The sequence below is a fragment of the Xiphophorus maculatus genome, chromosome 11 (genome assembly GCF_002775205.1).
Source record: "Xiphophorus maculatus strain JP 163 A chromosome 11, X_maculatus-5.0-male, whole genome shotgun sequence".
Classification (NCBI taxonomy): Eukaryota; Metazoa; Chordata; class Actinopteri; order Cyprinodontiformes; family Poeciliidae; genus Xiphophorus; species Xiphophorus maculatus.
In genome coordinates this window covers 32,050,663-32,073,678 of record NC_036453.1, presented here as the reverse complement: position 1 = coordinate 32,073,678, position 23,016 = coordinate 32,050,663, and the positions used below count along the sequence as shown (strand labels likewise).

The window sequence follows — 23,016 nt, the reverse complement described above, 5'->3', positions numbered from 1 at the left end:
TTCTTGAATGGAAATTTTGTTAATGTCTGCAATATTTGACAGATAGCTAAAAAGTGATTTTACCTAATTTTTCAGTATCTTGAGAGTCTTTAATAGTTGTAGTTTAAAAGTTTCAACTCTCATACTCTTCAAACATGGACTAGATTATTATACTCTAAAAACAGAGTGTTTAAACCTAATTTAAGATTTGTGAAATTACTATTTGATTTGTGAACATACCAATATAGTCCTTTTGTTGAACTTTCATGGATCCATTTAATGGATATGACTATCCAAGATGTTAAATTTGGTGTTCTTATTGATGAAAACCATATTGACTCAGGTGTATATAATATTTTCTTATTAGCCAACATTGCAGACTGAAAACAGTGAGAAAAAAGATGTCAGTGTGTTTAATTCAATATAAACCTATGGTGTTGGAGCCTATTAAGAATTAGATTAATTAATTTTTTGCTAAATTATTAATGTTACAGATCCAAGATTATGCGAATGGTAGATCTATTATTTATTTATTTATTTATTCATTATGCTTAGACCCTCCTTCTTGTCAGTCAGCCTCCTGCTGTGATTAACAAGCAGAAGCAGCTGCTGTGATTGATCTGATTGTTTGGTGAAGGAGTGAGGAGTGAAACAGTTTTGGCATTTTATATTTAACATTTATATTTAAATTTTTGTATGACATCAACTCGGAGAATATTTCTGTTATTTTTGTAAGTAAAGAAAATACTCTTTGAAACCAGAAACCTCTCTGTGGATGCTTTTTATTTTGAGTGAGTCGAAAACCTCCTCCTGAAAAACTACTCTGGCATTTTTGGACCTTATTATTATGCAAGAGTAGCTACAACATATGGTTTCAACTGTAACTCTGAAAAATAAATGAAAAGTGTCAGTGTTAGCTTCCTCGGCCTTAAGCAGAACTGTATGCAGGTATTACCTTTTCTTGCTGGGAATGACTCCTATCTCCTTGCTGTCTCCATGGCTGGTGACACGGCAGGCTTGCCACCACTCATCATCTGATGCATTGGTAACATGAAGGATATCACCATACTTGAAACTCAGCCCCTGGCTTGGTAGTCCACTGTCCTTTGACTTCTCATAGTCAAATAGTGCCCTGCACATAGGAAGACAACCAGACATTATTAGGTTTAGGATATAATTATTCAATTATACAATTTATGCTTTTAAGCTTACATTTGAGACATGCGATGCTTTCTCAGATGAAAGAAAGAGGTGCAATCTCATATCAATATTCTGTGATATGTACATTATTTCAAACCTACTTTAAAAATATCAATGCATACATCGGTACACAAATGACAAACATTACACATTTGTAAAGAGATAAGAGTGCTTTTGTTAGTAACCTGAATGCAGCAATTGGTCCCTGAAATAACAGTCTTTATAAGTTTATCAGTGTTCTGAATTTATCTTCCATCAATTTGTCCAGCTCTGCATCTACCAACCTATCCATGCTTATCCTTACAGGGCTGGAAGGGGCTGGTGCTCACCTCCTTCAGTCATTGGGTAAGAGCTGGGGAATGGTTGCCAGGCACTTTGAACTGCCTTGTTACTGAAAATGTGTTATATAAATAAAATTACCTTACCTTACCATTGTCGGACAACACAGAGATACATGAAATAAACAACAACCATGCACACACATTCCTACATATGCAATTTAGTGAGAAGTACCCAAAAAGAACCCATGCAAGCCTGGATGGAAAAAAGTGCAAACTCAATGCAGAAAGAACCTATGCCAAGACTCAAACCCAGTAATGTTTTTCAATGCTGTCTGGATTCAACCCCATCTTCCATCAAAACATTTTCTCTATTTATCTGTTGAGGCATGGTACATTAAAGGCAGGTTGTAAGTCCATCACAGTGCAACACAGAGACGGGAAAGAACCTATTTAAAGTAGTCAGTTAACCTAACAGGCATGTTTTAGACATTGGGATTAACCATAGTGTCAGGATTTGGTTTTCTCTGTATTAATTGTGACCCCTTGATTGCCCCCAGCTGTCCCTTGTTTCCCCTGATTACGTTCCCTGTGTATTTAACCTCACCCGTGTCCCCTGTTCCCTGTTGGATCCTTGTCTAACATCTTGTTATTGTTGTCATTTGTCTAGAGCAGGGTGCTCAATACGTCTGGTCGATCGCGGGAAGGTATTGAGTCGATCTTGGCAGTAAGTGACAAACTGAACGCCGCCAGGACGCTGAGAGCAGAACTTCCTCTTCTGACAGGCTTATCAAAATATTAACTAAGATCCTAAATGTTTTTGCTTCATTAAAGAATATGATTTTTTTTAAATCAACAAAATGTGTTAAAATTTGTATTCTCAGTAATTATTATTTCAACAAGGTGTTGCGCAATTCAGTGCCTTTCAGTTTCATTAACAAAAACAAAAAGGCGACTCAAAGACCGACTGACTAGCAGAGCAGGAATTTAAATTAGCTAATCAACCATCGCTGTGTTCAGGGAAGCATTGATTAATAATCGAGAAATAAATATCAAGCCTGGAAACTTGATATCGTAACGGACTGAATGTTATGTTTTTAACTTAATCTTTGCTCGTATTGCGGGGTGCAGGCGGTTGCCACGGTAACAGATGTGCTTAAACTACAAAGAGAGAGAGAGAGAGTAAAAAGGTAGGAGTGGTTTTGAGTTGATCACCTGTTGGGGTTATTTTACCTTTGTTTCCCTTTGCTGTGTCTCATTACAGCCGCTGTAGTTTCTAAACGTTGGACTAATTTCCTCCTTCGTTTGTGAGTATACATCATTCACAACAAACATCAAATAAAACAAATATATTTCATAAAATTTTAACAAACAAATGGCTTCTACCGCGATAATTATGTGAAATTAAATTAAATTAATTATATCCCAGCTATATCCCAAAAATTACAAAAATATTTAAAATTAAAACAAAATTACCAATAATAATGATGGAAGTGAAAAAGTTGATAACCTGAACGTTAGCAATAAAGCGAGCTATCTAACAAAAAGAAGTGTGTTTCATTGCGAATATGAGTACTGAACAAGAAACCGCAACACAACAAACATTAAATAGAACAAATATATTTCATTAAATTTTAACAAACAAATGGCTTCTACCGTGGTAATTATGTGAAATTAAATTAATTATATCCCAACTTCAGAAGATTTGCCTTTACCTTTACAGAGCTCTTTGGTTCCTCCTGTCAGTCTGTAGCTTCTCATATTGAGGTCATCAAACCAAAGTTCAGATCTACCATAACTGACTGACACCTGCTGGCCTCAGGTTTGCAACCAGCTTGTGACTAAGAAACCAGTAACCTCCTCCCAGTGACAGAGTCTCACTGAGGAAGAAACTGCATTAGGTTTTCTATCACTTTAATATTTCTGCTTTAACTGATGTATATTTGCATATAAAATAAGTCAATAGAGTCAATTTACAAAATTGTCAATTTACAAATGTTATGTCTTTGTGTCATGAGGTAGATCTCAGCCGGCTGGTGAGAGATAAAGTAGATCTTGGTCTCAAAACGTTTGGGCTACCCTGGTCTAGAGTCTTCGTTTCCTCGTCTCATCACTCCTCTGGGCTGCCTGGATTTCTGTATTCTTCATTAAAACCATGGACTTATCTGATTTAATAGAGGAGCAACCACACAAGGATACCCCAATCTTCTGCTCGTCCTCCACAACTTCAGTCACCCCTCTATCTCAAGGACCAGCCTCACCTCCAGCCCCAGTAAGCGCCCAGTAAGCGGGCCAGTTACTCAACCCGGGCTTCCCAGTGCTCAGCCCGCAGTTGAGCTCAGCAAGCCCGAGCTACCAGCTAGCCTGCCCAAGCCCAAACCAACAGCAAACTTACCGGTGCAGTCTGTCAGTCCTTCTGGTCTTTCTCGTGGCTCCCGGCCGCTCTCTGCAGCCTTTTTGTGGGTCCGCGTGGCCTCCCAGCTGCCCTCAGGACCCGCCAAGATGGGTCCGCCTCCTTTCGTCGCTGCCATTTTCTGTTAATTAGTTCCTGTATTGTCTTTCCCTTGATTGCCCCCCACTTTGTGTCCCCTCCTCCCTGTTGGATCCTTTTCTAATGTCCTTTTCTAATGTCATTTGTTGAGTAACTACCAGGATCTCAGTTTCCTTGTCTCACTGCTCACCTGTGCTGCCTGGATTTCTGTATTCTTCATTAAAATCATCATTTTCAGCATAACCTTTGTCAAACCACGTCCATCTTCACCACAATCACATTCAAATCATGACACATGGTACTCAGCGAAAACACATACTTGAATTTGAGTCCCCAACATTTTCTGCTGTAAGGTTACCCTGAATTTGTTTAAAAGACTGTTTCTTAGGGTTATACGAAATGGTACTAACCTGACATAGAGTGATTTCTTCTGATTGGTTTGCAGATACCCCGACTCAGTGCACAAACTGTGGTTCATCATGTGTTCTCGAAGGTCATTGATTTTGGCTTCAAAATGTCCATATTCTGCAAGGCAACAGTTTCAGACATGAAACAGAAGAACATGAAAAATGTTTTTAATTTGTGGCATACTTTGCTAAACTTTTCACTGTAATTATATTGGATCTGCATTAAATTGTTTTTCAGTCCTGGTCTGGGAGACGTTTAGTCATGATGCTCGGAAGCAGAATTCTAGAGTTAACTTAAATCTGGTGTTATGATTGTAAAATTATTCTAATTCTCAAATGTAAAATGTGTTTATTTATCAAACATAGATCAAGCCAGAAGAGAAAAAAGTAAAAATGTACAGTATGAGTAATGGACATGCATAGTAAAAGTATGCTGTGCATCAGCTCAGATTTAGTGTGCATTTAACCTGCTGGCATCTTGGAGAGTCATCCTTAAGTTTGAATGTGCTACAACAATGAAGCACATTACCACATAAGCACTAAGTCTATTAGTCACTTTTCTTTAACCACTAGTGAGTCCTTCATAAAAAACATACATGGCATAAATGCTGCCTGTTTTTAAAAAGAAAATGCTGTTTGCTCTAGTGGCCTTTATTTAACAGTTGTTTGATAGGAAAGTGGGTTATGAAAGAGGCAGGAAGACATGCAGCAAAGGTCATCTTTGCTGGAGTTTGAGCCCATGACGGCCACATCTAGGACTAAGGCCTGCATACATGAGCTGTGTCGCACCGCTGCACCCATTGCTGTTTTTTTGGCATTTATTCCATAGCTTTATGGATATCCAGAGTAATTAAATTTTCCTGACGAACCTTCTGGTTTGTACTGAGCAACAATGGTGACCACCTGCCCGGCTCCCTTCAGTGCAGCTGCTGCCTGTTCATGTGTGGCTCCACGAAGGTCAATGCCATTAACCTGTTTTAATAAAGCATCAATTCAGAAGATGTTACCAAAACATATTTATAAATACACTTTATATAGCATACACAGCCATAAAATGCATTTCAGCTTCAGTGTGGGGGATAGAATGGTGAGTGAAAGAAGTGAGCATATTATGAGAATAATTTTATTTAAGAATATTAAATGAAAATGTGATAAAATATATTTCTATTTTTCTAATACATTCGACTGATGTTTATATAAACAGAAATTCATGGTCATGATCAGTTTAAAACGGTAGCATCAAAAAAGACATTGTTTAAAAGTATGAAAATAGTGTGCAAAGACATGTAGGTGAGGTCAAGTGAGAAAAGTTATTGTTAGATCAGAAAATCAGGTCATTGCAAGAACATTGTCTAATTTCATCTTCCAATTACCATCTTTTGATGGTAATTGGAGAAAAATTTAATCGCATGCAGTGTCACACTGACCTAGGAATTTGCAAAGTTATTATAAAGAACATCAAAATGACAGTTTTGTTTGATTGGATTTTGCGTCTTCTGTCCACTAATCTACTTATATTTTTATATTTATATATTTCAGTTAAAAATACATCTAAACAATGACTGAATGGTTTAGAAAGCTTTTCATTAAATATGAATCAGTATTCTATTTAAAAGCAAAAGTCTGTCAAATGTCTACAATTATTCCAGATGTTTGCTACAACTCTTGATGTGGATGTGTTTTAGCCAAGATGTACTGGCAGGCAAAAAAAAAAGAAAAAAAAACAGCAAGTAAACTTGTTAAGAAAAAACCTTAGCCAAAAGAGTTGACGATGTAATAATAATATTAATAATAATAATAATAATAATAATAATAATAATAATAATAATAATAATAATAATAATTAATAATGTTATTACAGCAAGAATAAATATCTGAATTATAGACTTCGAAGGGTTGTGTCAATTCTATCATAGTTAAGTTATATAGAGCATTTCTCATTGAAAATTGTGATTAATAACTGAAAATGTTCTAATGGAACAAATTGAGCTCCTTTGATAATATTACAAAGTATTATAGTGCAGCAAGAATTAAAAAGATTGATTTGTTAATTCATTGGCTTGTCTGAAAGGGATCTACAATACAGTTTTAACCTAAATTGTTTTGGGTTAAAACTGTTTTGTTCAAACAATAGAGTTTTGGGTTAGAGTAAATGTACTTGAAAACAACATAATAGCTATTCTTTAAAGATTTTTACATAGCATTTAGCAAGCAACAGAAGAGCACATTTTTATGTCTGTTAGCTCTGTTTAAAGTTGTAAAAATCACTTCATACTGAGCAAACACAGTGAATAGATAAAAGCAAAACATGACCTAAAGTCTAAAACAGATGTTACTGTTCCTCTTTGACAACTAGGCGCAGTGTATTTTCAGTACTTACAGATAGGATTTCATCACCCCGCCTCAACTCTCCACTAAGGTCTGCTGGTCCGCCTAATAAGATGAAGGAGACAAAGATGCCTTCACCATCTTCTCCCCCGACTATGTTGAAGCCAAGGCCGGTGGATCCCTTGTGGAGTACAACTGTCCTGGGTTCCCTGTATAAACAGTTTAGGTAATATATGAGCTCCAGTGAGTCTGTGGGTTTCAGCATTGTCAACTGTGATAGTGGAAGGCTGGATCCAAAGGACAATATACTGAAGCTCTTCTCAGGCAGACAAACTTCAAGACTATTACAGCTCCAAATGGGGATGGTGCTCTATTTAGGTCCCTTTGTCCCAAATTCTGAAGACTTTCTCTTTTTTTCTCACTCTCTCTCTCTCTTGCTCTCTCTCTTTCATCTAACAATTACTTGTCAGAGCCTGCCATCTGCTGCTAAAATTGCAGAAGTCACATAAACTTTGTATCTTGTTAATGGAAGCCACATAATTTTTAGGAGGACCTGTAGCACTCTGTGCAAGGTATCTCAGCCTTGAAGTAGTCTTATGCAGCCACATGCCACTGTGGCTCAAGAAAGACCTTAAATTCTGATGTCTAGGAACTGTGAAGTAGACAAGAACAATGGAAGGTTTTTTTTCCTTTCATTGTAAAGGGACCCAAATTTGCAACCCATTGGACGACCTACACAGACTCCATAAAAAGTAAGATGACAGCATAATTAATTTCCTTTTCTGTAAATCTGATGGATGTTGCAATTCTCTTAGTTTAACCCATGTTAAACTAGTAAACCTACCAGTAGCATTCTGTTGAACTCTCCTTTAGATACAACCACAACCTCAGACCCTGTCTTGAAACAGCATTCAAGGCAGGGACCAATTCACAAAACATCCTGACTGCTGACTACCCAACCCATTCAAACACAACATATGAAGCTGCTCAAAAACATTATGTAGGACTGGTTAATTTTGGAAGCTGCTACAGGTATGCAGCTTCCAAAAATAACTATGGCTTATATATACTGAACAAAAATGTCCCATGTCAAATATTGTTGCCAGGTGGAGTTAACTGTAAATGAGCATTTGCTGACATTTTATTGTAATATTTCTCTTGGTTTGTGTATAATTTTTAATCCAACTTGCTGTCAGTGAGCATTACTCAGTGCATGGGTGGGGCATGTCCAGATGGGTGATCGGACCCAAATGTTCATAAAATTCTTAACTTTGACATGGATCATTTATATTTTTGTTCAGTATAGTTATTTTCTAACTATAAGCCAGACTGCTTATTTTCACGAGCCACTAGATTTCACCCAATTCTTGTTGATTTATTTAATCAACGATTTTGAAATATGAAAATATGAAATATGAAATTTTGTCAAATATGAAATTGCATATTTGACAAGGCCAGAAAGACATCCTGAAATACACAGATCATCTTCAGAATACTTTTGACAAGATGATGGTCGAATATCCAGTGTCACTGGGATGTGCAGACAGCCTTTTCCAAACAAAAGAGGAAACTCTCCAAGCTGGTTCTTGAGCTACTCAAGTGAAACGTGATTTGCTGTCTGCTTTTTATATCACTGACCAATACATTGTCGTCTGCTACAGCACACTTTAGTTGACACCTGCCCAATGAAGCTTGTGTGGCTTCATATATAAAATCTAGAGGTTGGAAAAACAACAAGACTTCAAGCAAATTGAAGTTGTCTGTGATCACCATCAGAAGGTAGTCACAGGCAAAGAGGGGAACTCTGTCCATGAAAAATATTCAGCTGAATAAACAGGATACATATTTTTCTACCAGAAAAATGTAGAGTCGTTATGTATTGATGCACACCAAGAACATTGTGATTGCCACCCACTGAAAATTCTACTGAATTTTCTTTGAAAGAAAAGATCAGTGGCATTTTTAATGCCACTGATCAACATGAACAAAACAACATGAACAAAGCCTCTGTTTTGGAGTTCTAGTAGTATGGCAGTTAGAGAGGTTACTCCCCTAAGAATAATTTTAAAAAATCACCTTTTTAAATGGTCTTTGACTATTTCATGTGTACAGATAGAAGAATAATTCTCAGGATAGATGGAAGACCATCCAGACTTGTACTCCACAGCGCCGTAGTTGATCATTGACAAAGTGTGATTATACATGAGAAAAAGTGCTGCACAAATAGAGTAAGAGAGGAAAATGTACATGATGTTTATAAACAGAGCACATCTATCACAGTACTACATATCTGTATTGTATTGTGTTTTTACACAAACCCTTCCTAAAATATTAGAATATAATGAAAAAGTTGTTTAATCCCCATAATTCCATTCAAAAAGTTAAACTTTCATAGGTTATAGATTTAGGGCCCACAGTTTAAATTATTTCAAGTATTTGTTTGTTTCTTGTTACATAATTTGGGCTTCCAGCTCCACAAAAATAGGAATTCAAAAAATGTTAATATTCTGAAGAAATCAACCTAAACAACTGTTCAGTTTTTGCATAAAAAAATAAAAACATTAAAATTTAAATATTACATTAAAATAATAGCAATACTTGGTTGGGAATCCCTTTGTTTTAATGACTGCCTCGATGTGATGTGCCTGTTTGAGGCAAACAGCCTGAGGCATTGAGAGTTATGGAAGCCTAGATTTCCTTCCTGCCAACTTGTTGTTGGACCTGGTGCCCCTCATTTTCCTCTTGAGAATTCACCATAGGTTCTCAATGGGGTTTAGGTCCAGCGAGTTGGCTGGCCAGTCAAGCACTGCGATAGCATGTGCATCAAACCAGGATTTGTTGCTTCTGGCAGTATGTGCAGGGGCCAGGTCCTACTGGAAGATGAAATCTGCATCTCCATACAGATTCTCAGCAGAAGGAATCATGAAGTCCTTTAAAACATTCTGTTGGACTGTAGCAGTGACCTTGGATTTAAGAAATCAGAATTTACCAACACAATGTGCCCCAAATCATGACTGACTGTAAATATTTCACACTGGACCTCAAGCACTTTGGGTTCAGTTCCTCACCTGTCTTCCCCTAAACCCTTAGATCTTCATTACCAAATGAAAGGCACACTTTACTTTGAAAAGAGGACCTTGAATCACTGGCCAGTGATCCAACATTTTTTCTCCTTGGCCCAGTTGAGCCGCTTCCCATACTGGCTCAGGTTCAGAATGACTTGATCCAAGGAACCCAACAGTTGTAGCCCATCTTCTGGATGCGTCTGATTGTGGTGGTTTTTGATGCTGTGACTCCAACCTCATTCCACTTTTTCTGGATTTCTGCCAAATTCTTGAATCTTTCTCGGTTTGATAATCCATTGGAGTCCACTGTCATCTCTTTGGCTGTTGCATCTTCTCCTGCCACATTTTGCCCTTCCACTAGACTTTCCATTGATATGTTTGGACACAGCACTCTGTGAACAGCCAGCCTCCTTACACATCAATGAGAGTCTTCTGGGCTTTGTTATAGGACTGCCGACTTCCCCATATTGGACCGAACTGAGACAATTGACATAACAGAAACAATTTAATGACACTTGGTGGTGCTTTAAGTTTAGCAGATGATTAGTGTATCACACTCAATTTACAACATTCATACCCTGTAAAATTTGGTCTGACTTCTTCAGAGAATTCAAATTTGTTGAATTCCTGTTTTTGTGGGTTTTATAAGCTGGAAGTCCAATTATGTAACAATAAACAAACAAATACTTGAAATCGTTTAAACTGTGGGCCCTGAATCTATAACCTCTGAGTTTAAAAGTTTAACTTTTTGAATGGAACTATGGGAATTAAACAACTTTTTCATGATATTCAAATTTTTTTGGTATGTATATAAATAGGCAGCTTTAAGTAAATAAGGCATTGCCTTTTTACAAATCTTACAGTGCACCATTAATACTTTGACCTCTAGCTAAGAGAGTCAGCCACAGCTCTTTAAGAAAAAAAAGTAAAATACTGGCTTACAATATCAAATACTGGTGCACATATGGCTGTTTTAACAATGCCAATTTTAAGCAGCAGGACTCTAATAAATCCAACATAACATCTTGTTATAGAAAAACACTGTGATCTAATGCTTGAAAAGGTGCTGCATGTTCCACAAAATGTGCTGGCAGAAGTTGTGTGAGTGGGACAAATTAGCATAACCGGAATGCTGAAATTATTCATGCAACAAAAACAAAATGAATAACACATAATCAATATTGTTATTTCACAAACAAAAATCAATTTTAACAGCCAATTTCAACAGCAGAAAACAATCACGTAGTCAAAGGAATATTGAAGATGAAACAAGTAAAAGCAATATCCCACCACCAGTGGGACCAACCACCAGTTTCTTTACCGACATATATGATTTATGCATGTCTTATGTGATCAGTTTAAAATGAAGATGCAATCACTCACAATTTGAAATATCAGGAATCTCATACGCATTTCACAGGCAGACCCTGTGGGCTTTCCCAGCTTCAAGTGGACTATATCCGATGTATTCTTCAAAATGGCTACAGCCTCTCATGAGATACTTTCTCCAGACTGCTGTCATTCACCTGTGCAGATACACATAGCAATTTATTTGCAGAAATACAATGCTATGATGAGGTACAAACTGTAGAAGGGTGGCACACTAAAATTGGAATTTCATCTAAATGCACTACCATCTTAGATTTCAATGAACAGTGGGCCAAAACTTTTTATTTATATGGAGAAATTATGCAGAAGATTTGTTATTACAGTGCCTTAAGGCACAGGCTCTGTTTGCTAAGCCTGTTTAGCTTAGCATAGCCTAATTGTATACACCTATATTGGTAGTGCCATTATTCAACTTAAACTCACAATTATTTAGCAGTAGTAGACGAAAATATTGCAAACAATTGTTTATCACATTTTCTCTTTATAGAGTTTTTTGCACATGTATTAAACATAATATACAACAACCTGCCAAAGGGACTGAAGATGGAAAGTATACACTTAGATATAATCTTATGCATTTGGATGTAGATTGTCAAGGGAAGTGGAGTTTTGATGACTATACTTAGCCCTCTGTGACAACTGAGGATGAAGAATCTGCATCTTCACATCCCAGACGAACCTCTTCTCTTTCCAGGGGATAAGGACATAGACCTGCAGGAGGGCAATGGACTCCCAGCATGTGAAAGGTCTGACCTCGAAGAGGGGGTGTCAAGAAAACCAGAGATCATCCCACTTCCCCATGCTGGAGATTTTAGTTTAACAGTAACAATAAATAAAGTTATCTTTAAAATTAATCACTCAAGTGACATCAAGGCCCAACAGTAGACTTAAACTTCAATAAAATAAATCTGGTTGTGTGTTGTTTTTGTCTCCTGAAAACTTTGCTATAATTCTACGTCTTTTTTCTATCTAATCATAAGAAATCATAATCAGACAGAGAAAGTCATGAAACAGGAAGAGCAGGTTTCAAGGGAAAAAAAAGAGAAGTAAGTTTCCAGCCTGCAGATTTATAAAAATAGCTGAGACTATTCCTTATTTCAAAGCAGTTTTAAAGAATTAAATCTAAACATTTTGAGTAATTTGATAAGATTCAAAGTAAAATACTTATATTAATATTGGTTTACTTGTAATAATACTTACACTTACATTTGTGGGAACACAAGAAAAACAAGTAACTGTAACTTTGGTATCAAATAATTAGAATCATGGATTATTGTTGGTTTCTTTTCAGAAAACATCTGTAATAACTCACATTAAGATTATAAGAGTAATTAATAAGTTATGGTTATAAAATTATAAATGAATGCTAAATCAGAGAAGCTAAAGAAAATAAATGTGATATAAATGTGATTTTGACATTGAACTTGAAATGGTGTGAAAAGGTGTAACTGCAATTAAACATCACTGATATGTTGGAGGTAGATGGTAGGTGGAAGGTGAAAGGAAGGGAAAAAGGGGAACTAACAGGAGAGCAGAGATGATCAACGCCTTATTTAGAAACAGATTGTTGAACAACGTAAACGTTTCAGAGAAAAGGTCGTGCAGGCAACGGATATAGGAGGTTGAGCAACCCTGAGACATTAGCACAGACATCAGGACATAATGTCTCTTAAGACAGTGATGGGTATGAGATCATCTGTCCAAGCAGTCAGCCAATGAAACAAGCACAGCATCAGTGCTAGCCAATGCAAACGCACCAAAATGTGGATAAACCCTATAAAAGGTGGGTGCAAAAGAGGAACCTTTCGTTGGATCCTCCAGGCAGCTTTGAGCCAAGATCGAGATGGACAAAGAACTCTGCAGCTGAAGAAGAGCCGGGGCCACGGAGCCAAAGACTGTCCGACGCATGGAGACCAACCGGTCACATGTGACTTCAAATCGCACTTCTCTCATCAGCTGGGTTCAGACCCCAAAGACAAAGATGAAGATAAAGGCAAAGACAAAGACAAAGGCAAAGACAAAGAAGAAGAACTGGTGCCTTTTTTCCTGCCAGCACCAAGTCCTGTGTGACCTCACCATCCATGCGGAGAAGAAGCTCATCAGACCTACAGAGATCCCTGCCTCCGCCGATCAACTTCCTCCTGCTGCTGCAGCACCTTCTTCATCATCAGGCCAGGTCTGGGGTTCAAAACGCCAAACTCCGTCCGTCTCTCTCAAAGGTTCCCTTTTTTAGTTCTCAGTGTCAGCAGTAGGGAAAGATAGACTAGATGATTGATTTTACTTATTTGATTATTTCTGCTACTGAATTAAGCTGTACTGACCCTTGCAAAAATGCCTTACTAATAAAATATTTAGCATAAAAAAAATCTAAAAGATGTTGTGGACATTCAGTTAATGAGTCACCTTAAAGTTCTTTGATGGTTGTAAAATAGCTCTGATGTTTGATTCTGGAGAGGAAGAAGTGGAAAATGTTTTTAGGTTGCTGGTAGCCCAAATGTAAAACGTCATCCTTGGGACTCGCCCGAGTCACTAAAACCTACCTGGTTCAATAACAAATGCAAGTTGTAAAATAGAGAACGAGCGACCGTTAACAGGTGTGCTCTGTGAAACTAGTTGGCTGTAGGCTGCTCAGTCTGGCTAATTCACAGGGGGAAGAAGGGTGGGACACCTGGATGGAGGCCGTCAGAAACCAGGTGAATCGTTTCTCGAAACCAGCTTAAACAGAGTTTACTTCAGTTCTGGACAGGGTAAATCCCAGCAGATTTAGGAAACTCAATTAACCCGTTAGAAGGAGAGCTGGTAGCACATCTACCCTCTCAGAAGTGGAAGTAGAGAGTAGAGAAAGAAGGGGGGGGGGGGGGGTGTTGTGCAACAACAAGATGTTAATATCTATTGTCACTTTTAAAAAAATAAACTTGAAACAATCAACAAAAATAGATTCATTTTGTAAAACAAAAGGAGCATCTCTATCATCTACTGGCATGGAGTGTGAACAAATTGCTAATCTATGTACAACACCATGTTATCAAACTGACTGATAGTTCTGGTGGACTGGTCAAGAATAATACTTGGTTTCCTCTGGTAGAATTTCAACTGGGCCAATCAGGAAACAGAAGGAGTAGTTGTGAAAGATGACACTGATTTTCTGAACTGCTTTAGAATTGTAGTCTGACTACAATTCTTGTGGCTGTCATTGTCGTTTTAACAATGACAGAAAAGCCAGCCATCTGATGTTTTACTGTGGTCCTTGTTTTATATGTTCCATAGCTCAGTTGGGACAACGTGTCGACACGGAAACTACAAGTGATCTAAACAGGTCAGGCATTTATGGAAAAGTGACAAAAAAGTGATTGTAAGACATGGGAAGTCAAGCTATGCGAGACAGGACTGCAGTAATGATTATTTTAGTAATCGAGTATTCTATTTTTTATTATGCCAGTTAATTGAGTAATTGGACAAAAGAAATTGTAAAATTCTGCAGAAACTGCTTAAACTTATTTGATAAGTAATACAAAATACAGGAAAAGAACATTTAAGTTCACCGTCCACTAAATTCCTTTTTTTAAATTGAACATTTAATTGCTTCACATGGAATAATAACATGTCAAGCTTCTATTTTGTCAAGCTTCTTCAACTCTGTGTGACAGAGATATTAAATCTTACTAAATCCTAACTACCTTTAAATTTGAATTATTCAACTCAAAGTATGTAAATTTAAATCTCAACCTTAAATCAACTTTTTTTTGCTGATAAACTATCTAAATAGGTTATTTAGGGCTCTATATTTAGGTCTCGGTGCAAATTTTGACTTTGTTTTTGCAATATTTTTAAGTTGGGCTAGTCTCACTACTGGTCTCTTCAGTCAAACGGATCTTATTCAGTTCAATTTTCCTATTGGTTGTCTGGTACAACTTCGTCACGTTGGGTATAAAACCACAACTCTCCCTCTGCACCTCATTCTTCTACCTGCCCCCCTGATAGCAAGTTAAGAATTATTGAGAGGATTGCCATCAGTGCCAGTTTCTGATATGGGCATCATGGGCATATCAGAAACACCCAGGGCAGTATCTTGTGGGGGGGGGCATGAGCACCAAGCTGCAGATCGTTGTTGTCTCCAACTACACAGAAAAAGAGAGTTATCGTAGAATTATCACTAGTTGCTAATTCCTGCTGCCACTAGTTTGGTGTAGCTGTGTGGGAGAGGAGTGCTCTCCGTGGAGCCGCAGTTTATTTAAAAAATATTCTTATTAAAACACTTTTTAACGGTTTGCTGTAAGGATATAAACTAGCACACAACAAAAGCAGAAATTGGGATAAAAGTACAATAAAATTATCAAATACTTATGGCAGTGTATAAGGTTAATCTGTAAAATGGATTTTCATTGCTTGAATACCCCCGTTTTTGAGAAGCTGTGTGATTTTTTCTTTTTCTTTGTTGTTTTTCCTTCTTTTTTCTTCCCCCTTTTTTGTTTTCCCTTTATTTCTTTGATTTTTATTTCTCTGAGTTGAGTAAAAATAATTACTGTCATGTAATAACTACAAAGAGAACCTGTTCAGATAATTACATGCTTGTATTTCCAAAGTGAAAAATCTCGATAAAAAATATATTGGTAAAAAAAAAAAAAAGGATTTTCATGCTAGATTTAAACAGTGGGAGAGAGGTCATGTTTTGTAGATCAAGGTAGCTGAGAAGCAGAGAGATAAGCAGATGGAATAAACAAAGCCCTGATTGGCTGCCACAGGAGATTCAAAGATTGCTTAAAAATACATCAATGTAAGACTCCATGTATGAGTTTGATCAGGTAATGTCATTACATTATGGAATATAGCTCAAAAGTCACTTTTGCATAATGTCCCCCTTTTGGAAGCTACAAAATAGTTAACCTCCAGCAGAACAATAACCCTAAAGTATAGACATAGCTCCAATGAAATTGTTTAAATCACAGTACTTGTCTTTAAATGGACAAAAATACTAGTTTTTGGAAGTGCAAGGCTGGACGAGTCAAAAGATTTGAAGATATAAATGCAGGGAAAGGTACTTTTACAGAAAAATTATTCAAAAGGGCTGAATAAAAGGCCCACAATACTTTTAAGACTATTTAGAACTTATGTCACAGTACATTATCAAAACATTGTCACAACATCGATAATGAACATTTCTCACCATAATCAATCTGTCTCCAACTTGTAAACGAGAATGTTTTTGCACTGCTCTTCCATCAAATACTTTGGTGAGATATGTGCTTTTATCACCAGGGATGTGTTGGTTTCCATCTCCACCTGTAATACTGAAGCTGAGTCCTGTGTGCATGTTTGTGCTTGTTAGATTCAGCCAATTGCATATACACTTAATCAATATTATCGTACTCAGAAGTCCTTACTGGAAATGAAAAACTGTTAAATTCTCAACAGGGAACTTTCTTATTATCTAAGCTAATCAGTCAGTTACATTTTAAATGTATTGCTGCCTTCCTGTATCTATTTACAGTGAAAGTCTTTGCCCACTTACAGAATTCTTGCATTTATTTTAGTCACAAATAAATGTTTCTGACCAAAAACTAAATTATCACAGAAAGATAACCTGAATGAATTCATTTGTCAAGGGGAAAAATCTATGAAATCAAACTTGTCCTTAACAAAATGACTATGTATAAGGCAAGAAATCCCACTTATTAACCTGAACTCTTTTGTCCCCCATGCCTTCAGACTGTACAATTCCTCATTGGGGGGGGGAGGTGACACAGGACAGAGGGTGGAAGGAGTAGTGACCCCTTGTATTTTTCTCCATACTTATCAGGTCAAACCACATAGTGCAATACAATATCACTGGTCAATCTATCCGCCAAATTCTTATTTTTTTTTTGTGTTGTATTTATATTTACTTATATTCTTATATTCTATATTCTTATTCCTTGTTTCTTGCATAATTTAAGGTTTTTCTTGCATAATTTAAGGTTTTGGTTACTCACATTTGGTGTGTACCTTAGTATTTAATTTGTATTTTGTATTCTTCTGCACTTTTGCTTACTGTGTGTTATCTTTGTTTTTTGCCTGGGAGCTGCTGGTAACTTCAATTTCCTGAGGGAGTCTTCCCAAGGGATCAATAAAGTACAAGTCTAAGTCTAAGTCTAAGTCTGACAGGGCACACCTATGAAGTAAAAACCATTTCAGGTGACTACCTCTTGAAGCTCATCAAGAAAATGCAGAGTGTGTGCAAAGCAGTAATCACAGCAAAAGGTTGCTACTTTGAAGAAACTAGAATATAAGGGGTATTTTCAGTTGTTTTACACTCAGGAAGTGGTGGCTCAAATGCCTGACCAAGTATTTCTCTGTGTTGGATTTAAATCAAGGCTTTTACCAAATAAAGTTGGATGTTCAATTAACTATAACACACATCAACATCACGTTTAAGTGGACGGAGAGAGCTTTGGGGTCTTTCCACACTCCTGTTCTCGGTTTGTCATTTCAGGTTGGTGGCTGAAAGCAGGGGTGGTCCAGGGCGGTGGGTCAGCTCAGGTGTAGGTGCCTTGCTGGCATGAATACTACTGTAGCAGTCCCTCAGACCCAAGAAAACACAGAGAGCTTCGATGGGTGCAGTAGATTGTATTTACTTCTTTCGAAACCAAGTTTGTTGAATAGCACTGAATACACCGTACTCCAAATACACCGTGAAAACTAAAAGAAAAGAAAATACATTTGCTTAAGTGCCTTTGTTTGACAGAAAACATGAATACATTACATAGTAATGCTAACTTCACAAACTAATGCAGTTCTAAACATGTACCTCGCTCCGCTGTCCAAAGTCTGCAAAGTTTATGGCGGTAAAGTCCGCGTTGTGCTGCATTTAGCCTTTTCTGAAGAATGAGCTGGCATTTATTTTCTGTACCTTTGTGTGTTACAGTTTTACACGATTCTCATTAAACCCTGCTAAAGAACCAAATGGAGTGCTTCTTGGTGGACAGATGGGAAAGTGTTTAGCTACCTGTATAGCTGAGTTACTGCTAAAAGTCACAGTGCTTAGCGAGGCCAGGACACCTAGGGAGAATTTAGAGAGACCAATTAACATGACAGTCATGTTTTTGGACTGTGGGAGGAAGCCCACAGTCCAAACAGGGAGAGAACAGGGAGAACATGCAAACTCCGTGCAGAAAGATCCCAGGCCGGGAATTGAACCCAGGAGCTTCTTGCTGCAAGGCAATAGTGCTACCAACTGCACCACTGTGCAGCCCCTAATTTAAAAAAAAAAAAATTCTCAGCTAAATGCATTAAATAAAATTTAATAACATTGTCATTCTCCATAAATGAATGCTAAAGGTTTAGATCTATGATCTGTGTTACAATTAAGCCATTTCTAGGGGCCCCTGAATGTCTGGAGGCCCCTACCAGAAGCTATTGAGTTTTCTTTGCCATGATATCCCAGTCGGCGCCGTGCAGAGACCTTTGAGTAAAAATGGGCACATTGAACAAGATCTTAAAACACTGTACAAGAATATAGCAACAATCCATATTAATAAAGAATTTAACTGGATCCTACTATATCATAGCCATTATGTGGGGACAATGCAAAGCAAATGTAATCTATATTTTCCCCAACAGGTATAAAGTTTCTGTTTCTGCTGCTGACAGTCCTGGATGGCTGAGCTGATCTGAGACTGTAGCTGTTAAACAGACCAGATGAGAGAAAGTCACTGGTTATGAAATAAGCAAAATTGCTGCCATTTTACTAATTAAGCCCTAATAATATCTATTTAACCTCTACAGAAACTTGGCTGCAGACTGATTTATAGATCAAAAAAGCTCAGAGGGGTTAACTCTATATAATTGCTTGATGTTAGTTTGTTTGGTAGTTTGATGATATCTTTTATAAATACAGTGTTTTGTGGTCAACATTATTTCACCACTTTATTAATGTGGGTGGCCAGTTTGGATCAGGCTTCCCATCAAGCTATTAGAATGATAGAAAACATGCTAACAAAAAGCCTCAGACCTGGTGGTTCTAGACACAGGCTAACAGAAGTAGCTCTTTGGCTCAAATACACTGTAAAAGAAGTCACTGTAGAATTTACAGTAACATACTGGCAGCAAAGTTGCCAGCCAGACACTGTAATTTTCAAGGTAAAAAAATTACAGTAACTTTACAGTAGCCTTACTGTAATCCTATTACCGTTTTACTATGATTTTATTGCAGTTTTACTGTAATTTTTATTACTATCTTACTGTAATTTGATTAGTTTAACTGTATTTTCTTTGAAATAGCACAGTAATTATATAACATGGTTACTGTGATTTCATCACATTTTTATCATAATAAAACTACAGTAGTCCTGTAGTAGAATTACAAAAAGTTGTCATTTTACAGTAGTTCATGAAACTGCATACTTTTAAAAGTTTAAATGTGAACTTGCAACTTAATTTACCAAACTCTCAAAAAATGTTTTATTTTTCTAATTAAAAAATATATATACATGTATATTTTAAAATCACTTTATTTTATTGTCAATTTAAATCTGATAAACTGAAGCAAAACAACATTCTACTTGAACCAAATAAAATACCATTCTGTCCTGCAGGCAGTTAAGAAAGCACCCTGGGTGTTTTCACCACTGGCCTCTAAAAGGAAACAAGTCCCCAATCAAGCACTATAGACTATTTGTAGCTAAAGACGCAACATTTGTTCATTTCAGTCTGCTGTGAGCCTGTTTACCATTTCTTAGTGCCCTGGAATAACACTGTAAGCTGCTAGGCAATCAGCAGCTAATGACTTCTGACATTGGCCATAGGCCGCTTTCCCTAAACTCATCTTGTCTGTCCACTGTAACTCTGTTCACAGAAAGTGTGGTACCTGGGCAGAGTGATGGAAAAATTATATTAAGGTCACATCTGCTAGTCATGTTATATGAATGATTGTGAACTCTCACCAAAAGAACTATTTGGGTTACATGTAGAAGGTTGGAAGTTGTTTTCTACAGCTGAATCACAACCAGACTGTCTCTCCCTTGTTGTTACTTCTTTATCCTTGGTATAAAACTCATGTGTTGTCTCTGCCTGACAGAGCTTTTCATCCAGACCTGCTTCATTACTGATTGTCCTACAAGCTTTCTGCATTGTGCACAATATATGAATAAACCTGATTGAGTGATTTTACCTGAACAGTGCTTGGAAATAGTATTTTTTCCACGACAGCAGTAATAAGAGTTTAGAATGATTGATTTAAGTGTTTTATAATGTGTCATGGGGATGTCGACCCATAAAGGATCTTTTCAATAATGTACGGTGTGTTCACTACTTCAAGCTAAGGTGCACAGAACAGATGCAAAAAACACGTTTCTGTTTTTATTTCTGGTAGTTTTAGTTTCATCATTTTATCCATCCTTAGTGAGTTGGTTGAATAAAAGTTTTTAATGGTGAACTTCATTTTGTTAAACTCTTGTATATTTGAGAGAAGTTGTCTATTCCATACACAACATCTTGCTGTTCAGATAACAACAGTGCTGGACGTGTGCCTTCATCTATTAATTTAAAATCAAGGCCTAATCAGGCATGTATGATAACTGAAGCGTAACTCTTTAGATATTTGTTTTTCTCTTTGAGAACAGTGTCCCAACTTAGTATTTTATATATATATAAATTACTAGTTTTATTAATAATATCCAGAAGCAAGTATAATTTTCCATGGCCAAACTTCACTCATACTGAAAGCACAACACAAAAAAGCATGTAGCAGTAAGATTTAGATGGCCTAATATTGTAATTAAAATTTTCCAAGTAAAAAGATGCTGGCATCATTTCATTGTTTTAGGTAACTCAAACAACAACAGTATGAATTATTAAATCATTAAATTAAATCAATGACTTATATAAATGCTGACTATATTGTAGTTCTCTGAAAACTGTCAGAATGCATCTGACTGAGACAGTGAAGTCATTGTCACAGACTCCTAACATACTCAAAATATCACAAAGCTGAAGTTAAAGATCACAGATTAGACACATTTGAACTTTCAAAGACATTCTCAATATTATGAGGATAGGTTTGCTTAAAAGATACAACCATTTTCAATTCCTAGCCTCCCAGCCCTTCAAAAGTTTTCTCCTTGACAGACTGGACATTTTTAACATAAATTTCCTCTAAATAAAAATGTCTCCAATACCTGTTTGCTGGAGCAATCCTGGTGCGAGTTGCAGATTTTAACCTTGATAACTGCCTTCATTTGTGGATAAACAGACACCTGTATGCTGAAACTCAGCAGCAGTTTGTACTGGATACGTTTACTAGCTCAGAATTCCTTGCCTGAGTAACAAGGCTAATCTTTTCAGGTGATGCAGCTAAGTATCAACTTAAAGCATTAGAGGGAATAATGCTGTAATGTCCAATGCCACAGCTTCTGCTCATATAAACAGACTGTGTGAGACAAACTTTGTCCTGTATGGTAGCAAAACCAATGAGAGAAAAGACTGACTGTTCTAAAAAAAAAAAAAAAACTTCACTTGTTCCTTTTAGCTAGAAGATTATTTAATTTTTTTCTATAAAGGGGCCTCACATCCCATCCCCTACATAATCACAAGTGTATCTTTACTTAAGTCTTTAATGGTGGATATAACATATCTCCAAAAATATTCTAAAGCTGTTGTTTACAATTTGTATTAAATAAAGTGTATGCTATTCAATTCAGACTTTAAGACACACATACAATTACAAAATAGAGAACAAAAGTAGAGAAACAAAACAGCCAAAATTGAACCAGTTATTGATAAGAATATACACAAGCAGTGTGAGCCAATGTGAAGCAGAAAATGACTTTACTGCTATTATCACAAGAAAGAGACTACATATTTATATTTGCTAACATATGTTAAAGCAAGAAAGCTTCAACTGCTCAAGTCAACACTGCAAAATATTACTGTACATGAGCACTAGTTAATAGTATTCTGGCTTGCCTATTATTTCTGTGCACTTTATAATCTCCTAATCTGACCTCATTGTTGGTCAGATTACAGAGTTAAAATATTCTTAAAATAACTGCCGCTTAGAGAGTTAAGTTGCATCACAAAGCAGAGTACTACTGCGTAATCAGCTAATGTGACGGGACACGTACATTTTGCTACTCAATAAAACAGTTTTGCCTATAAACTGAAATCATTTTTATAATCCTCTATTAATCATGGTTTGGTTTTTACTCTGATAGACTTTTAAAAGACTAATCAGCAAGCTGAGAAAATATGACTTAGACTTAGACTTAGACTTAGACTGACTTTATTATCATTTTGCATGCACAGGGTGAATACAGAACGAAATTTCGTTGCATACGGCTCAGGACAGTGTTTTGAGGTTCCAATGTTGTTAGGTTACTCCAGAATAAAATAAAATACAGTATAAAATATGAATATAAATATAAATATAGAATATAAAGTGCAGGAATGACAGTAAAATAAAAGTTATTTAGCTCTGTACATGTGCAAGGTATAAAGTGGAGACCAGATTTTAAGTGCAGTCCAGTTAAGAGTTCAGCAGTCTGATGGCAAGTGGGAAAAAGCTGTTTCAGAACCTGGTGGACCTGCACCGGATGCTGCGGAACCTCTTTCCAGAGGGCAGCAGGGAGAACAGTCCATGGTGGGGGTGTGAGGGGTCACTGATGATGTTTCGGCCTCGGGACACGCAGCGCTGGGATGAAATGTCCTGGATGGAGGGAAGGGGGGCCCCAATGATCCTCTCTGCTGTCCGCACCACTCTCCTCACGTTCTTCCAGTCGGAAGATATACACTTAATATACACTTAACGCTAGAAACTGTCAACATCATTTTATGAATAGTGGCAGACAATGTTGTATTCAAACTTTATGGGCAACAGTTTACTGTTTTAAGATAGTAAAGAGAGTAGG

General features: G+C 36.9%; 1 protein-coding gene across 4 annotated transcripts in view; it reads right to left on the bottom strand.

Annotated features, from left to right (window-relative positions):
• Positions 1-16,355, bottom strand: part of LOC102228751 (disks large homolog 2-like) — a 31,741-nt gene extending 15,386 nt beyond the window's left edge. For 2 of the 4 annotated variants that reach the window (XM_023341668.1, XM_023341671.1), the window contains exons 1-6: positions 11,132-11,900; positions 8,760-8,898; positions 6,736-6,892; positions 5,225-5,327; positions 4,359-4,473; positions 935-1,111 (exon numbers count right to left, since the gene is read on the bottom strand). In XM_023341668.1, the coding sequence (XP_023197436.1) occupies positions 935-1,111; positions 4,359-4,473; positions 5,225-5,327; positions 6,736-6,892; positions 8,760-8,887 (680 nt within the window). In that variant the 5' untranslated portion in view covers positions 8,888-8,898; positions 11,132-11,900. Of the gene's footprint in view, positions 1-934; positions 1,112-4,358; positions 4,474-5,224; positions 5,328-6,735; positions 6,893-8,759; positions 8,899-11,131; positions 11,901-16,301 lie in introns of those variants that run through there. The other 2 variants (XM_023341669.1, XM_023341670.1) reach the window with 2 other exon arrangements.
• Positions 16,356-23,016: the final 6,661 nt, after the last annotated feature.